Raw genomic sequence first — 14,828 nt, 5'->3', positions numbered from 1 at the left:
AGCTGTCTTAACAGAAGAACATGTTAAATCACACAAATCACACAATGCTGATTCCCCTACAGAAACAGAGGAGAAGGAAACTCCTCACATTAGACAGATTTACCCCCAAAAGGAACTTGAAGCAGCAAATAATTGTGGGGAACATTGCTGCCATCACTTGAGACCCCTAATTAAAACGGAGTATAACTATCTCAGTGATGATGACCTCGAACCTCACATCACAACCAGACACATACCATACACTGCCACTGAGTTAGCTAAGCTTAAAAAGGAATATGGACGCCTCCCACACGAATCAGAAACAGAATATGTTTTCCGGGTGTCCCTCACTGGTGGTGATCAAATTAAATTAACTGAACAGGAAGCCAGTGGGTATTGGGGACACGGTGTCTTCCTAACAACGGGAGATAAACGTGACACATGGTCCCTGACACAGCGTGCGGCTTTTTGGGCTGGGGGAACGAGCCCCTTAGAAAGGGGAGATCCCATAGCTATAATTAGCACCCCTGACCAACTCTTAGAAAGTGTGCATAAAGCCGCTTGCCTGCAAATGATTCATGAGAAGAAGTTAATTCCTGGTTTTGAATCCCCAATGCAATTACCTGTGAAACCCGAAATAATGACCCCTTTAATTCGTGGGCTTCCAGAAACACTTAAACCTACTGCCATTACCTTACAAAAAACTATCATGACACTAAGCCCTGTGGAAAGACTGGACAGATTCCTGGGTAATCCCACTGATTGCACTGGATCCACTGATCCCAACTTCACCCCATCCCCTTCATCCTTACAAGCCGCAGCTTCAAAATGCAGCTCGCCTGCCAGTAAAATAAAGAATGTGAAACAATATCCTCTACCTTCTGGAGCCAGAGAAGGTATCAAACCTGTTATACAGGATTTGCGAGACCAGGGAGTAATAATTAACACACATTCTGCTTTCAACTCGCCTGTCTGGCCAGTGCGTAAATCCAATGGGAAATGGAGGCTAACAGTTGATTTCCGCAGGCTTAATGCCAACACAGACCCTCTCACAGCAGCGGTCCCGAATTTAGCTGAGTTGATAATATCTATTCAAGAAAAAGCTCATCCTATTATGGCAACTATAGATGTCAAAGACATGTTTTTTATGATACCTATACAGCCAGAAGATAGGGACCGTTTCGCTTTTACGTGGGAAGGACAGCAATACACTTTCACTAGGCTTCCCCAAGGATACAAGCATTCCCCCACTCTAGCCCATCATGCACTAGCTAAAGAAATAGAAAAGATACCCAAACCTGATGATGTGGCTGTTTACCAATACATTGATGACATTTTAGTGGGAGGGGATGAAATTGAAGCAGTAGGAGAGACTCAACAGAGAATAATCTCTCATTTAGAGAGTCTCGATTTACAGATTCCCCCGGAAAAAATTCAAAGGCCCTCCCAAGAAGTAAAGTTCTTGGGAATTTGGTGGAAAGGGGGCATGACATGTATTCCACCAGACACCTTGACTTCTTTAGATCAGATTAAAATGCCTCACACTAGAAAGGATCTCCAACAGGCTCTGGGACTATTAGTGTTCTGGAGAAAACACATCCCAGATTTCTCGATAATTGCTAGGCCCCTTTATGACTTGCTGAGGAAAGGGGTAAAATGGGATTGGACTCCTTCTCAGGAAGAAGCATTGCAATTGCTAATTTTTGAGGCAACAGCTCATCAAGCATTAGGTCCCATCCATCCTACAGATCCCTTTCAGGTAGAATGGGGATTTGCTGCCTCAGGGCTGTCAGTACACATATGGCAGAGGGGACCTGAGGGTCCAACAAGGCCTGTGGGCTTTTACTCTCGTGGTTTCAGAGATGCTGAGAAAAGATACACTACCTGGGAAAAGGGGCTGTTTGTGGTTAGTTTGGCTCTCATTGAAGTGGAAAAAATAGCACATCAACAACCTATTGTGCTAAGGGGCCCCTTCAAGGTTATTAAGACAGTCACTAGTGGAACCCCCCCTCCTGACGGGGTGGCTCAGAGGGCCTCAGTTAGAAAGTGGTATGCTCAGGTTGAACATTACTGTAACTTTTTCTCAATGACAGAAGGAGATGTAAAAACTTTAGCAATCCAAGAAACTGAGAGCTTGGATAGCAGCCATGACAAACCTGCCTCTGTAATCAAAGTAGCCCCTCCTTTCTCCCCTGAACAATCAGCAAGTTCTTGGTTCACTGACACCTCTGCTAAACGAGAGGGGATGGTGTGGAGATACAGGGCAGCAGCCCCCCACATTTCCTCTGGTGAACTAATTATTACTGAGGGAGAAGGCAGTGCTCAGGCTGGGGAGCTGACAGCTGTTTGGAGTGTTTTCCAACGTGAGGTACAGAATACCTCTCTTGTCTGTAACTACACTGACTCCTATGCTGTGTACCAGATGATCCTAACAATCCAGCACATTACCCTGGCCAACCTGTTCTGGTGGACCTCCCTTACTATAGGGCTAGTACCACTTGTGCTAAAACCCTTTCTGAATAAACATGCCTGGACAGCTTCTGATGCTCTAGGAAAAGAGCACTGGATAAACACACGCTGGATAATTCCATCATTCTAACCTTTTCTGCCTTATAGTGGCAGGATTCTGTTGTGTTTACTTTTACAGAAGAACTCCGAGGGACATGAAGACCACCTAATCCATGATAAAACTGGTGATACTTTTCTGCATCCTACCACAACCCTATGGCCAGAAACCAGCTGAGTGGCCATGGTCTGAAATAATTGTGGTAGCATGCCGAAAAGGTGAAAGGATCTCTTTAAGCACAAAAAGGTTTGTACGCACCCAAGCGTACAGGGTTATTGGCACAATTTCACATTAACACAGACTGCAGAAGTAGTTTGCTTATGGGGAAAAAACACTGAAGGGCTTTCTTTTAAGTTCATAATAAATGCTGTAGCTCAATCCACGACGGTTCATACCACCACCACCACCACCACTCGAGCCCAACCACCAGTTATGCTTACCCCGAAAATTTTTGAAGTTGGACCATATATAATCAGGAAAACCGGCCAACAACAGATATTATTTAATCTGGCATGGTCTCTTAAACAAGTTAAATTGCTGATGCAAAATAATGTCTCAGAAATACAACCAGCTTGTTCACCCTTTTTGCAAACCTCTTTTCAGGGCTGGACAACCTGGCTGCAACAGTGGAACCCTCCAAAAAACCGGGCGCCAAGAGACATAACTGGTGTTGTGGGAACGGGACTGGGAATCCTAAATAGTATTGATTCAGAAGTATTAATGAATAAATTGACTTCTACGACTAAAGATTTAACCAAAATACAACAACCACTGCAATCGTCCTTATCGGCCTTGGGAACACATCAGTGGTTGCTATCAAATATTTTACCAAATTGGGAAAAGATAAATGTGAATGATAGCAAATTGATAATTGATGCACTTAATGCCACACAAAGCAATGTTTCCTTAGCTCTTAGCTGTATCCAGGCTCAATTATGGATGCAGTCAGTTGCTGCCTCAATTATAAGAGAAGGTGAAGAAGGCACTTTTCCTACTGAAATTAGGAAAATAGTCTGGGACAGTGCCACCGATTTTGAAAGGGATTTCCAATCCTGGTGGAATTTAGTGAATTTCACTTATAACCCCATCACAAACATAGCCACAGCATTCGGGTGGTCGCCTACCGCCACCGGTGTCCTAAACAAATTGTGTCATCCCATTGTTGTTCTTTTGATTTTAGTTATGATTGGTTTTGTTTTATCAGTAATCTTGCTTATTGTGAATTGGAGAATGATGAAGCGGTTAACAAAATTGACATCTATAATTAATGCACACCACCTGGCCGACATCCTCTACACTATAGATGTTCCCAGGACTGTAGACACAAGGAGATTATAAGTTAGAAGATATGTTTTACTTAATTTTCTCCTATGATTTATTCTAATCACTGTTTTAAATTATTTGATTATAAAATTGTACTGAGTAATATCAATAATATACTGGTTTACTATTTGATCAATTTATTGTTTAATTGAATAATACTGATTATTATCTAAACACTTTATTGTTTGACTATTACTGATTTAATTAATACTTATTGAATTTTGCTTATTATTTAATTATAATTTGCTTATTAATATGTTTTAGTTTTCCTGTTTTCTCTCTCCTTTTCTTTTTCTCTTCTCTTTTCCCTGGGATGTGCTGCCAACACTTGACCGAGTCCTGAAGACTCCACAACGACCCCATGGAATCCTGCTGAAGATCTTTCAAGGGCAATCGTCAGTCACGGGGTGGTGTAAGAGCCCGTCTGAAGCCCCTTGTTCTCCATTCTGCCTTCCGATTGCCACAAGAAAGAATCCCTTCCCCCGCTGCAGTTCCGGCTGAGAACAGGACACAGTGCAGGTGGAACCACTGAACCATCATGCTAGCTGTTCCGAACAAGGCCTGACAAGAACTTGGCAAGGAGTTGGCAAGGACCTGACATGGACCCAGCTCGGGACAGCCTGATGCGCGGCCTGCTTCTAATCTCCGTTCTTAAGCCGAATGAACTTTTGGGGTGACTCCCGTGGTCCTTCATTGAAGACCCCTCATCTGCCTCATTACCACTGTGACAAATAAAGAACGAGAACCCTCCTCCCAAGGACTGAGACTGAGACCTCTACTATAGGGAGGAGGGGAATTTGGTGGTCTGACCACTAATGACATGACCTGTTTCCCTTCAGTAATTTCAATGGACTTATTCTTCATTGTATTCGTCTTGTTTTGGTGGTTTCTGTGGACTCACCTGTTCCCCCGTGGCAATTACAATGGACTTTCATTGTTACACTTGTTCCCCCCTCTTTCCTCTGTGGACTATAACTGGAACCCCGAGTCGACCAGAGCTTCGGAGACTCCCCCGACACGACAGACGGATCCCCATCGTCCGGACCACTGAGGATCTCGCCTGTGTTGGTAGCTATTCCCATACCCCTCTCATCTCTCTCCCTCTCTATTCTTTTATCTCCTTTCTGATCCCCACTATCGCATATACTGTTTTTGGCCCCTAATAAAGGTGCATTTGTTGTGATTAACTGATAGTCACTTGTTGTTTGCCTTTTTGTACTTTTGGGATCGGTGAAAAGAACCATCACGACACCCCGCAATAAGCGGATCGTGACACCTGCTGGGGACACTGAGAGCTGCCCCGCTGTGACACTGCCCTTGGCACTTCACAAGCACAAACAGACCCCAGCCAGCACCGCCCCTGGTCATGTCCCAGGCACCGGAGAGCATCACAGCCAGCCCCGCTCCTGGTGGTGTCCCAGGCACCAGAGCACATCCCAGCCCCGCTCCTGGTGATGTCCCAGGCGCCAGAGCACATCCCAGCCCCGCTCCTGGTGATGTCCCAGGCACCAGAGCACATCCCAGCCCCGCTCCTGGTGATGTCCCAGGCACCAGAGCACATCCCAGCCCCGCTCCTGGTGATGTCCCAGGCACCAGAGCACATCCCAGCCCCGCTCCTGGTGATGTCCCAGGCCCTACGAGTGTTCCAGGTGTGGGAAGAGCTCCTCACACAGCCCAGCCTTGACCCAACACCAACAGAGGCACCACCAAGGGCAGCCCTGTGAGTGCCCCCAGTGTGGGAAGAGCTCCGTGCGCTGCTCCAGCTCCATCTCCCACGGGAGGATCCGTGCTGGATGATCCCCAGTGAGCCCCGGTGGGCAGAGCCCCGGTGATCCGTGGTGCCACTGATCCGTGTTGGGAAGACACCTGGCTGGGGGCTCCACATCCTCCTGGCTCCCCTTGGCCTGGATTTTTTTTTTTCATTTCTCTTTGCCCTTTCAAAACCCTCAAAAGCAGGTAAAAATAAAGACGTTGAGCTAAGACAAGGATGGGGACATGGGGGTCTTGCAGGGAATGTGGGGGATGCTGGGTTCGAGGGACCGGAGGGTTCCTGGGAGGGCCCTGGGGGTTGCTCAGGGCTTTGGGGACACCAGGCTGAGCGGCTCCGGTTGCACTGGGAGACCCTGGTGGAGGTTCTGGGGAAGCTGGTCAAGGACCCCCTGTCCCTGTCCTCATTCCTGGTCCCATTCCCAGTCCTATTCCTGGTCTCTGCCCCCATTCCCGGTCCCATTCCCAGTCCCTGTCCCCATTCCCGGTCCCTGTCCCCATTCCCATTCCCTGTCCCCATTCCCGGTCCCTGTCCCCATTCCCATTCCCTGTCCCCATTCCCGGTCCCTGTCCCCATTCCCATTCCCTGTCCCCATTCCCGGTCCCTGTCCCCATTCCCATTCCCTGTCCCCATTCCCGGTCCCTGTCCCCATTCCCATTCCCTGTCCCCATTCCCATTCCCGGTCCCCATTCCCGGTTCCTGTCCCCATTCCCGGTCCCTGTCCCCATTCCCGGTCCCTGTCCCCATTCCCATTCCCTGTCCCCATTCCCGGTCCCTGTCCCCATTCCCATTCCCTGTCCCCATTCCCGGTCCCTGTCCCCATTCCCATTCCCTGTCCCCATTCCCGGTCCCTGTCCCCATTCCCATTCCCTGTCCCCATTCCCGGTCCCTGTCCCCATTCCCATTCCCTGTCCCCATTCCCGGTCCCTGTCCCCTCTCACCGACGCCGCCGCCATCGCTCCAGCCCCCCCGGCCCTCACGTGACCGAGCAAACCCCGCGCTGCTCCCGCCGTATTTGCATAGCCCCGCCCCTTGGTCTGCCCCCGCCCCCACCGGCTGCAGCCGCGTCCGGGCGCTGTTTGCTCCCAGTTCCCTCCCAGTGCTCCCAGTGAGGCGGTACTGGGAGGGAGAGCGCTCCCAGCTCCTTCCCGGTGCTCTCGCCATCGTTCCCAGTGCTCCCAGTGAGGCGGTACTGGGAAGGAGAGCGCTCCCAGCTCCTTCCCGGTGCTCTCACCATCGTTCCCAGTGCTCCCAGTAAGGCGGTACTGGGAGGGAGAGCGCTCCCAGCTCCTTCCCGGTGCTCTCACCATCGTTCCCAGTGCTCCCAGTAGCGCTCCCAGTGCCGGGCGGGGCGGGGCCGCTTTGGAACCCCCCCAGGGCAGAGCGCGGCTGCTTTTGGGTGTCGGCACCGCCCGGGCCGGGCTGGGAGCGGAGGAGGAGCGGGAGGGAGAAGAGGGAGAGAGGAGGGAGAAAAGGAAATGGAAAAAGAGGAGCGGGAGGAAAAGAAGGACCAGGAGGAAGAGGAGCGGGAGGAGGGACAGCGGAGGAGCGGGAGGAGGAGCAGCCCCAGCCCCAACCCCACGCGGTTCCCCCGCTCGGGCCGCGGCTCCTGCGGCTCCGCCGGCATCGCCCCCCCAGAACCGCAGGGGAGCGGGGAGGGGGAGCTCGCCCCAAATCCATCGCGGGGTCTCCGGCAGGGTTGTTTGGCAGGGCAGGGGATGTTTGGGTCTTGCAGGACCCCAAAGCTGAGCCGGAAATGGCCCTGCAGGGACCTTGGGGGGTGCCACGTGGCGATCACCCGGTACCGGCAGGCAGAGGAGGGATATCTGATATGAGAAGATCGGAGACCGCCCAGCCCCGAGCACCCTCAGCGGTGAGAGGGACACAGAGCCCCTGGTCCCCAGCTCTGCACAAGCATTCCCTGCGGGCAGAGGGATGGAGACCCCCCGAGCATCCCCCGGGGTGAAGGGACAGAGACCCCAAGAATCCCCTGGGCTCAGAGGGACAGAGACTGCCCCGAGCACCCCCTGGCACAGGATGAGAGGGAGGGAGACCCCCCAGGCATTCTCTGGGGTGAGAACAATGGAGACCCCCTGGAGAATGGCCTGGGGTGACAGGGACAGGGACAACCCCCCCAAGCCCCTCCCAAGCATCACCCAGGGCGAGAGGCACAGAGACCCCTCGAGCATCCCCTGGGGACTGGACAAAAAAAACTTGAGTTTTTTGAGTTTTTAAACAGATATAAAAAATCAAACTTAACTCTGCATAAAATACTTGACAGATATTTGATTTTCCCACAAGTCACCTTGGTGGAAACGCAAACAAATCCCAAACATGAATAAACTGACAATAGAAGCAATTCTGTGGCAATTCCAAATTTCATCGGTTCCTGCACAGCTCCAGCTCAGCTACTGGCAGGTTCTGATAAAAGAAAAGTGAAAATTTGGCCCAATACAGATTTTTAAAAGGAAGGCAAATCTATGTGCAGCTGTCACAAAGGAGACAGGGACCAAGAAAATAATGATTCTCACATTTGGCAAAGCCCCCAAGCCTGTGAATTCGGGAGTTATTGGGAATTTAGACACTTGAGCTGGGCTTCTGGTAGGACTTTAATAGCCTTGTGTTCCTCACCTTGTGGTGAATGATCCTTGTCAGTCTCGCTGGTATCATTTGGTCCCTTTCCTCCAGTGATTTTAACAAACATTTCTAGGAAGGACAAATATTTTTGTCTAGGAAAACAAAATATTTTCTTGACACTGGCCACCCACAACAGCCATTTTCCTCATAAATTCTCCAAAAGTCGCTCAGAGGAAGCTGCATTGAAGTTTCCAAGAGTTCCTCCAGAAAGAGCCAGAACCTCCTGATAGGAGGGAACCATGCTGTTGTCAAAGGCACTTGGGGTCAGACATCAGTGCCCTGAACTCACTGCGCCAAAATAATGTCTCAGTCTGGTTAATAAAATTGTTAGAGAGATGCCTCTGCCCCAATTAAGGTGCTAATGAGACCAAATCCCAAGTGGATTTTATTGAACAGTAAATGTGAGATAGAGGGAGAGATGGAAGAAAGAGAAAAGGGGGGAGAGCAAGGGAGTGACAGGGACAGAGACCTCTCCTGAGGCAGGGCAAGTGTGATATTGTCATTGTCCCCTGTGTGTGTGGCCCTCCCAGGGTGGGAGTTTTACACCTGAGCAACTTTGGAAAGGGGGGTGGTGTTCACCCCCCACCCCGAGCAGGGATTGCCTCACTGTTTCAGGGTGCAATGTAAGATGTAACCCAAAGTATGTTTTCAGTCACCATCTTCATAAACTGTGATAAACAGGTGGGGCAGTGTTCTTTATCTCTTCCATGGCTCAGCCCTGATAACGCCCTCCAGGGGCTATCTTCTGTTAATGGGCCATTGAGTGCCACTGCAGGACTGATAGAATTACATCATCCCATTATGGGATGCTCCGCCCAGGGGGAGGAACCAAGCATTCCTACCTGGATATAATCTCACCCTTCCAACACTAGGACCACCTTGCCTACTGGATTCCCAGAGGACAAGAGCTCCGTAACCACCACTGGACCTTCAGAGGAAGACCAGACCCTTCTACAGGATCACCGCTTTGACAGAATCACGTTCATCACTCCAACAGGACTGCAGCCACATTTCATCCGACGGCTACCACCACCCTGACCAACGGGGTGTCAGGTTAAATCCTGACTCTGTCAATCTAAGCCAGTGTTTCTGTTTCATTGCCTTGATCTTAATATTCTTACTAAATTGTAATTCTGGCTTAGACTCTCCCCCTGGTTTGCCTTCAAACCAGTATAAAACTCATTGTGCTCATCCCTTGTTTTTCTCCCAAAACAGAATTTCCTATCTCCAAACCTTCACCAGATGGAGGAGGTAGCTGCGAGGAAGAAAAAGGAGGCCTGGCACCCCCGGGCAGCTGAGGAGGAAGTCAGTGCCCCTTTCCCCGTCTCTCCCGCTCCATCTCCCAGCCCAGCGTGGCTCCCGGCTGCAGGACAACCCTGCTGTCGACGTCGTCCTGCCAGGGACTCACTGGGGGGATTCTCTTCCCTTTCCCTCTGGCATGGAGGCAAATCCCATCCTCTCCTTGTCCTTCCTCCCCCAGGGAAGGAGCTGAGGATGGAAACCAGGGAGGACAAATCCCCGCAGCAGAACCTTGTGGAAGAGGCCGTTTTGAGCAACTCCATGGCGCAGAAATCCAACAGGGAGGAAAAGCCCCGGAGATCCCGCAGGAGGAGGGGCTGCAAACCCAACCCAGGGTGCTCTGAGGAGGAAAGACCCACCCTGTGCCAGGAAGGTGGACAGAGCTTCAGCCAGAGCTCAGAGCTGGTGGTGCATGAGCAGGTTCATGATGGGGAGAAGCCCTACAAGTGCTTGGAGTGTGGGAAGAGCTTCAGGAGGAGTTTCAACCTGATCTGCCACCAGATGATCCACACCGAGGTATGGCCCTACAAGTGTGGGGAGTGTGGGAAGGGCTTCAGCTGCAGCTCTGCCCTCGTCATCCACCAACGCATCCACACAGGGGAGAGGCCCTACGAGTGTCCCGAGTGTCAGAAGCATTTTCAGACCAGCTCCAGTCTCCTCCGTCACCAGCGGATCCACACCGGGGAGAGGCCCTATGAGTGTGGGGAATGTGGGATGACCTTCAGCCAGAGCTCCAGCCTGATCTGCCACCAGAGGATCCACACCAGGGAACGGCCCTATGAGTGTGGGGAATGTGGGAAGAGCTTCTGCCAGAAGTCCCACTTGATCAGCCACCAGACGATCCACACTGGAGAAAGGCCATACAAGTGTGGGGAATGTGGCAAGGGCTTCAGCCAGAAGTCCCAACTGATCATCCATCAAATGATCCACACTGGAGAGAGGCCATACGAGTGTCCCGCGTGTGAGAAGAGGTTTCCAACCAGCTCCCAACTCCTCCTGCACCAGCGCATTCACACAGAGGACAGGCCCTTCCGCTGCCCCGACTGCAGGAAGGGCTTCAAGCACAACTCCACCCTTGTCAAGCACCGGCGCATCCACACCGGGGAGAGGCCCTACACGTGTCCCCAGTGTGGGAAGAGCTTCACCCAGAGCTCTCACTTGACCAGACACCAACGGAGGCACCAGTAAGGAAAGCTCTGTGAGTGCCCGGACTGTAGGAAGAGCTTTGTGCACTGCTCCAGCTTCATCCCCCATGGGAGAAGCCATGTTGGGAAGAGCCCGGTGATCCATGTTCCCTGTGATCCATGCTGGGAAGAGATCTTTCCCTTTTCCTGCCCCTGCCAATGACATGGTGTGGGATCAAAGAACATGAGAGTCTGGCCATGGCCCTGTCATTACATTCACTCCCACCTCAGGTCATTGTCAGGGGCAGGAAAGGGACTCTCTCTCTCTCTCTCTGTCCCCGAGGAGAAGGGTGTCCTTTCCAGGCAGAAGGAAATACATGGCCAGGAAGAGCCAGTCAGTTGTGATGTAGTTTTCCCTGTAAATATTTTTTCTTATCACTTCTGTTATCAGTATTTTTTCTGTTCCTGTTTGTTCCTTGTCTCGTTGCTGTTCCCAGTAAATTGTTCTCCTCCTAGCCCGGGATCTTTGCCTTTTGTGCTGTCCATTGGAGGCAGGAGGGCAGCGAGGGGCAGTGCGGTTGTAGCAGGAGCAGAAAATTGGGGAATCCCATTCCTAAACCCCAGCCCTTGGAAACTGAGCATTCCAGCTGGTCCCCACCCTGGTGACCATGGCAACAGCCTTGGGAGCAGGTCCCTGCCTGGGGCTGTGGGAACCTCTTCACTCTGGTGCCCAGGGACAGGACTGGAGGGAGCAGCTGCAGCTGAGTCGGGGCAGGCTGAGGTTGGATCTCAGGAAAAGGTTTTTGCCCAGAGGCTGCTGGGGCACTGCCCAGGCTCCCCAGGGAAGGGTCAGAGCTCCAGGGCTCTCTGAGCTCCAGCAGCGTTTGGACATTGCTGCCAGGCCCAGGCTGGCATTGTTGGGGTGTCCTGTGCAGGGCCAGCAGTTGGACTCGAGGATCCTGATGGGTCCCTCCCAGCTCAGCCAGTTCTGTGCTTCTGGGATCCCATGGCCCTGGGGATGGGACTGCCAATGGTTGCCATGGCAACGGGCTCTGGCTCCAGGCCTGAGCTGGTGTCCATGGCAACCACCCCTGGCATGGGGTCTCCATGGAGCTGCCCAGGGACTGACCATAGCAACAGGGGCTGGTGATGGTTGCCATGGAAACTGACCATAGCAACAGGGGCTGGTGATGGTTGCCATGGAAACTGACCATAGCAACAGGGGCTGGTGATGCTTGCCAGGGAAACTGACCATAGCAACAGGGGCTGGTGATGGTTGCCATGGAAACTGACCATAGCAACAGGGGGTGGTGATGGTTGCCAGCGAAACTGACCACAGCAACAGGGGCTCCTGGTGATGATTGCCTGCTAAGGATCAGATTTGTCACAGGCCCTCAGAGGGGTTCCATGGGGACTTTCCAAGAGTCTCCAGGCTGCTCAAGAGCTGGAATGTCACAGGCAGAGACAGGGCCTCCATGGAGACCTCCCAGGGGTTTCTGGGGATGGGAGAGAGCCGTGTGGTCAGAGGCTGTCACAGCCATCCCATGGTGACATCCCTGGGGTCCTTTGGCTGCAAAGGCACCGATCTGTCACAGGCACTCACGGGGGCTCCACAGTGACATCCCAGGAGTCCCCAGGCTGCCAAAGAGCTGGGATGTCACGGACACTCACAGGGGTTCCTGTCATGGGCAGAGTGGGAGCTTCAGGCAAAAGCTTTATTTCTTTATTGGAGAAACTCCTGCTGAGTCATGAGGTGGAGAAATGTCCCCCAACAGCCAACATAGATCCTCAAACCCCTGCAGCACCCCCAGACTTCTAAAATTCTTTCTAAGAAAGGAGACTGGGAGCAGCTGGATTCAATCCCACCTCCAAACTTTATCAAAGGTGTACAAGATTGGACAGGTGGAATTGAACCTTAATGCAATTTATCCCACAGGATTAACAATAGAATGCTAGATATATTTATATAAATAGAGCTCTGATTGTTTCTGATCATGATTAGAAGAAAGATCTTAATCAGACTTATTTACTCCGCAGTATAGAAGCTATAAAAATTATTAGAATACAGTGCTCTAGGAACCAATTTTGAAGTAAGCAGGGCCTTGCTGGAGTGGTTTGAGCCCACCGCAGGCAGAGCCTCCTGCTCCAGCAGGAACTGCCTTTCCTGTGCCAGGAGCAGGGCAGGTCCCGCTGCAGGAAAAGCCCCAGGCCAGCCCCAGCACAGGGAAGGCCTCGGGCACAAGGGCAGAGTGCCGTGCTGGGAGCTGTGCCAGGGAGAGCCTGAGGCACCAAAGGCACCTTGGCAGCAGCAGCTGCTTGCAGGGCATGGCCAGAAGCCTCCCTTGGCAAGCCGGCCTGGTGGCCACCCCTGCAGAGCTGCTGCCTCAGGGCTCATTTCTGGCTGGGCTCTGGAAAGCTACTTCTTCTCCAGGAGCCTGAAGGGGAAGCCATTGTCACCAGCACCTTGGGGACAAGACATTAATGACAAAACTCCTCCTGCCAGCAGAGACAAGGAAGGGGCAGAGGAAAGGGGAGAGCCAGGCCCAGGGGATGGGGCTGGATTGTGGCAGCAGCTCTCTGGCCACAGAGAGAAACAGACAACTTTCCCAGACATGGTTCTGGGAAAGGCTGTGAGAAGGTCAGAGAAAAGAATGAGAAACAATTCTTCTCTTAACTTGCTGCACCTGGTGTCGTGAACATGTGGAATGTGTTATGGAGATTTGTTTACCAAAGGGTGGTTTCTTAATTAGCCAATGGTGATGGTGTTTTAATTAAAGGACCAATTAGGTCCACTTGTAGCAAACTAGGGTATAAAAGGTAGGGGTTTCTTACTAAAAGGAAATAATCAGCCTTCTGTGAATGCATGGAGTCTGTGTCAATTATTACCTGGCCAGGAACCCCTTGCACCAGCACTGGAATGGTGATGGCTGTGAGGTCACTGTCCCTGCAGCAGCCTGGCTGCCCTCAGCAGACATTCTGGCCAGAAGCATTGTGAGGGCACCCAGCACATCAGAGAACCCACACAACAGGAATTCCGTCCTTGGGGATGAGAGGGTTTCACTGGGCCAGGTTGCACAAGGCTCCTGCTCTTGGAGCATTCCTGGGATGGAAAATTCACTTCTCTGGAAAAACAGTTGCAGTTTTTTGCCATTCTCATTGTAAAATATTTTCTCCTTATAACAAGTTTAACCCACCCTGGTTCAGTTTAATGATGTGAGAAATGATGCTGACTTGTAAAAATTTAGAAGGTTTATTAAAAGCTTATCAAAATACAACAGAAGACTGAATAAGGATGTGAAAAACAAGATTCAGTCTCCGGGTAAAATTTAGAAGTTTAGTAGATGGCAATAGGAGACAATGGTAATAAAGTAAAGATTTACGACTGGGTGCTTGAGATTCCACCAAGAGAACCCCTGCTATTTCAGAGACGCCCTTTACAGACCCTTTCTATTGCATCAGCCTACTGCATATCCATAAACAATGATGCATATTTAAACTTCTCCCCAAACTAGTTTACATGTTCCAGAACTATTTAGCACGTCTCCTCCTTGGGTCTGCCTTTTTAGAGCACGCACATTTCCTGGCTGTGGTTTTAGTCTGTTCTTGTTATCACCTCCAGTTTGGGCTTTGGTCCATATTTTCTACAGACGGTGGGTGCTGATAACTGGCATGTCAGCAGCAGGGGTCTCCATCATATGTTCACTGGATGCTATCCCAGACAAGCAGGCAGTTCCATTACCACAAGCATGATTATATCAGCTATTTCACTACTGAGTTTAGTTAATAGCAGAAATAAAAACTATATCTTTATGGCAAAATTATTTTAACATTATACATATAGCATCCATTTCAATATTTGCAAAAAGCCAGTATTATAATATTTATTTATACATATTATATATGACCCTCTTTGCCAGAGTGCAGCCAGTTCTCTGAGCAAAGCAGGTCCCAGGTGAGTGAGAAGAGACAGGATGGGGTTGGGGAATGTGGAGCAAGGTTGTCCACACTGGGTCAGATCTAAAGGCACAGCTTCTCTGATCAGGCCAGACCTCCTTAGGAGAGTTCCTGGGGCAGTATCTTTCACAAAATGCTGCAATCACATCTTCCCTAAAGAGAACAGTAATAAAATACA

At 50.9% G+C, this 14,828-nt stretch overlaps 1 protein-coding gene across 1 annotated transcript in view; it reads left to right on the top strand.

Annotated features, from left to right (window-relative positions):
• Nucleotides 1-11,191, top strand: part of LOC137464210 (zinc finger protein 850-like) — a 711,331-nt gene extending 700,140 nt beyond the window's left edge. Inside the window, exons 4-5 of the mRNA XM_068175519.1 lie at nt 5,500-5,519; nt 9,946-11,191. Coding sequence (XP_068031620.1) covers nt 5,500-5,519; nt 9,946-10,760 — 835 coding nt within the window. The 3' untranslated portion in view covers nt 10,761-11,191. The remainder of the gene's footprint in view (nt 1-5,499; nt 5,520-9,945) is intronic.
• Nucleotides 11,192-14,828: the final 3,637 nt, after the last annotated feature.

This window comes from Anomalospiza imberbis, chromosome 39, assembly GCF_031753505.1.
Source record: "Anomalospiza imberbis isolate Cuckoo-Finch-1a 21T00152 chromosome 39, ASM3175350v1, whole genome shotgun sequence".
NCBI classification, from domain to species: domain Eukaryota; kingdom Metazoa; phylum Chordata; class Aves; order Passeriformes; family Viduidae; genus Anomalospiza; species Anomalospiza imberbis.
Note: the sequence above shows the minus strand (reverse complement) of the source record. Positions and strands in the feature narration are given on the sequence as shown.